This window comes from Mandrillus leucophaeus, unplaced genomic scaffold (genome assembly GCF_000951045.1).
Source record: "Mandrillus leucophaeus isolate KB7577 unplaced genomic scaffold, Mleu.le_1.0 Scaffold4, whole genome shotgun sequence".
Classification (NCBI taxonomy): domain Eukaryota; kingdom Metazoa; phylum Chordata; class Mammalia; order Primates; family Cercopithecidae; genus Mandrillus; species Mandrillus leucophaeus.
In genome coordinates this window covers 1,687,574-1,689,677 of record NW_012104253.1, presented here as the reverse complement: position 1 = coordinate 1,689,677, position 2,104 = coordinate 1,687,574, and the positions used below count along the sequence as shown (strand labels likewise).

At 50.8% G+C, this 2,104-nt stretch overlaps 1 protein-coding gene across 1 annotated transcript in view; it reads left to right on the top strand.

Annotated features, from left to right (window-relative positions):
* Nucleotides 1-1,422, top strand: part of ZNF839 (zinc finger protein 839) — a 40,057-nt gene extending 38,635 nt beyond the window's left edge. Inside the window, exon 8 of the mRNA XM_011991594.1 lies at nucleotides 256-1,422. Within this exon, the coding sequence (XP_011846984.1) occupies nucleotides 256-1,175 (920 nt within the window). The 3' untranslated portion in view covers nucleotides 1,176-1,422. The remainder of the gene's footprint in view (nucleotides 1-255) is intronic.
* The last annotated feature ends 682 nt before the right edge of the window (nucleotides 1,423-2,104 follow it).

Sequence of the window (2,104 nt, the reverse complement as noted above, 5' to 3'; positions counted from 1 at the left end):
AAAAAAAAAAAAAAAAAAAAAAAAGCACACTGTCGAATGGCTCCTAGAGCACATTTTCAGTACAAAATCCGTCTTTGTGAATAGATAACAGGGATGGATTTTTTAAAATTGCTACCAATCCCAAGGAGCAAGGAGCATTGATGCTTTGACTTCCCTGCAGGGCAGGTGACTTGGCCTCGCTGGTTTTGGATGGTGAGTGCAGTGAGTGGGCCTGACACAGTACACGCATGTTCACCTGTTTCCCATAATGTTTAGGTTTTGCCTCTCCAGTAAATGGCAGTGTCTCTCCCCATTCTGAAGAAAGCCATACGACGACGGTTTCTGGTGGCATTGGGAGCGTGTTCCAGGTGGGCCCGCACCTTCACGCACTGGCTGACTTAGAAGCCAGGAGTGGGTCTATAGGTGCTGCTGTCTCATCCCAGGATGTCAGTGGGCTGCCTCTTTATGCTCAGTCAGGAGAGCCTAGGAGGCTGACCCAGGCACAGGTGGCAGCGTTTCCTGGAGAGAATGCTCTGAAACACTCTTCAGACCAGGATACCCGGGACAGCCTGAGGAGCCCGGGTTTCTGTAGCACCTTGTCATCTGCTGGCGGAGCAGAGTCCCTGCTGCCTGGGAGGCCTGGACATGCAGAGGCAGGACACCTCGGCAAGGTTTGTGACTTCCATTTGAACAACCAGCAGCCCAGCCCCAGCAGCGTCCTGCCTACGGAGGTGGCGGCCCCTCTGCTTGAGAAAATTTTGTCCATGGATAGCGTGGCAGTAAACTGTGCCTGCAGGACTGTGCCCAAGCCAGGGCCTCAGCCTGGCCCACATGGATCACTGTTGACTGAAGGGTGTCTCAGAAGCCTTTCGGGGGACTTGAAGCGGTTCCCCTGTGGGCTGGAGGTGCACTCTGGCCAGAGAGAACTGGAGAGTGTGGTTGCTGTCGGCGAAGCCATGGCTTTTGAAATTTCCAATGGGAGCCATGAGTTACTGTCTCAGGGACAGAAGCAGATTTTTATTCAGACTTCCGATGGGTTTATCTTGTCCCCTCCAGGTACAATAGTGTCTCGGGAGGAGGACTTTGTCATAGTGACCGATGCAGAGGGGCGTGCCCTGCGGAGGGGCCCACCAGAAGGAGTTCCCCTAGAAGCTGTGGAGTCGTTCCTCACCGTGGAGCCAGAGCCCTCACAGTGAAGAGGAGTCAGATCCTAGATTTGTCTGATTTTATCCAGAGAAAGTCTGTGGCAAGCAATGTATATTTTTCTAATGTGAATATTGCACAGATGAACCTTTTATTTATAAAGAATGGCTTTCTACCCTGCTGTCTACATTTTTCTATGGAGCTTGTCATAACAATAGCAGATGTTGCCTGACCAGGAATCCCTGTGGCGCATCTGACGCTCATGAGTTTTTGTGATGGTGATGAGTGGCCCTGCCCTGTTCCCTTCTCTCCTGGGAGATCTGCTGCTTTTCCACCAGACTTGCTCCATACTAGCAGCTTCTTTTGGGTTCAATTAAAAAGAAAATAAGCCAGTCATTCTGGGCAGCATTTTATTGATAGGAGGGGAAAAAAGTCATTTCTACTTGCATGAGTTTTTAAATTAAATTAAATTTAATTAATTAATTTATTTTCAAGACCAAGTCTCACTCTGTAGCCCAAGCTGGAGTGCAGTGGCACGATCTCGGTTCACTGCAACCTCTGCCTCCTGGGCTCAAGCGATCCTCCTGCCTCAGCCTCCTGAGTAGCTGGGACTACAGGTGTGTGCCACGGTGCCTGGCTCTCCTCACATTTTACAGATGAGGAAGGTGAGGCATAAATGATGGGGTGACTTATTTGAGTTCCACAGCAAGATGATGCTCAGGGTAGAAGCCCAGTTCTTTGATGTCCCACTTGGAAAGTCATGGCGTGGCATATCTCAATATTTCCACGGGCTGTGTTATGGGGAAGGAAGGGAAGGGCCATTGGTCCACACATGGAAGAAAGCATTCAAAGGGAGCAGCAGTTCTCTCCCTGCACCTTGCAGAGACAATCAGGAGAGACCCCAAGCAGAGATCGCGCTGCTCAGGGACAGAGCTGGGCTTGCGACCACGTGTCGCCCTGGTGATGTGCTCTTTCCAGGTCC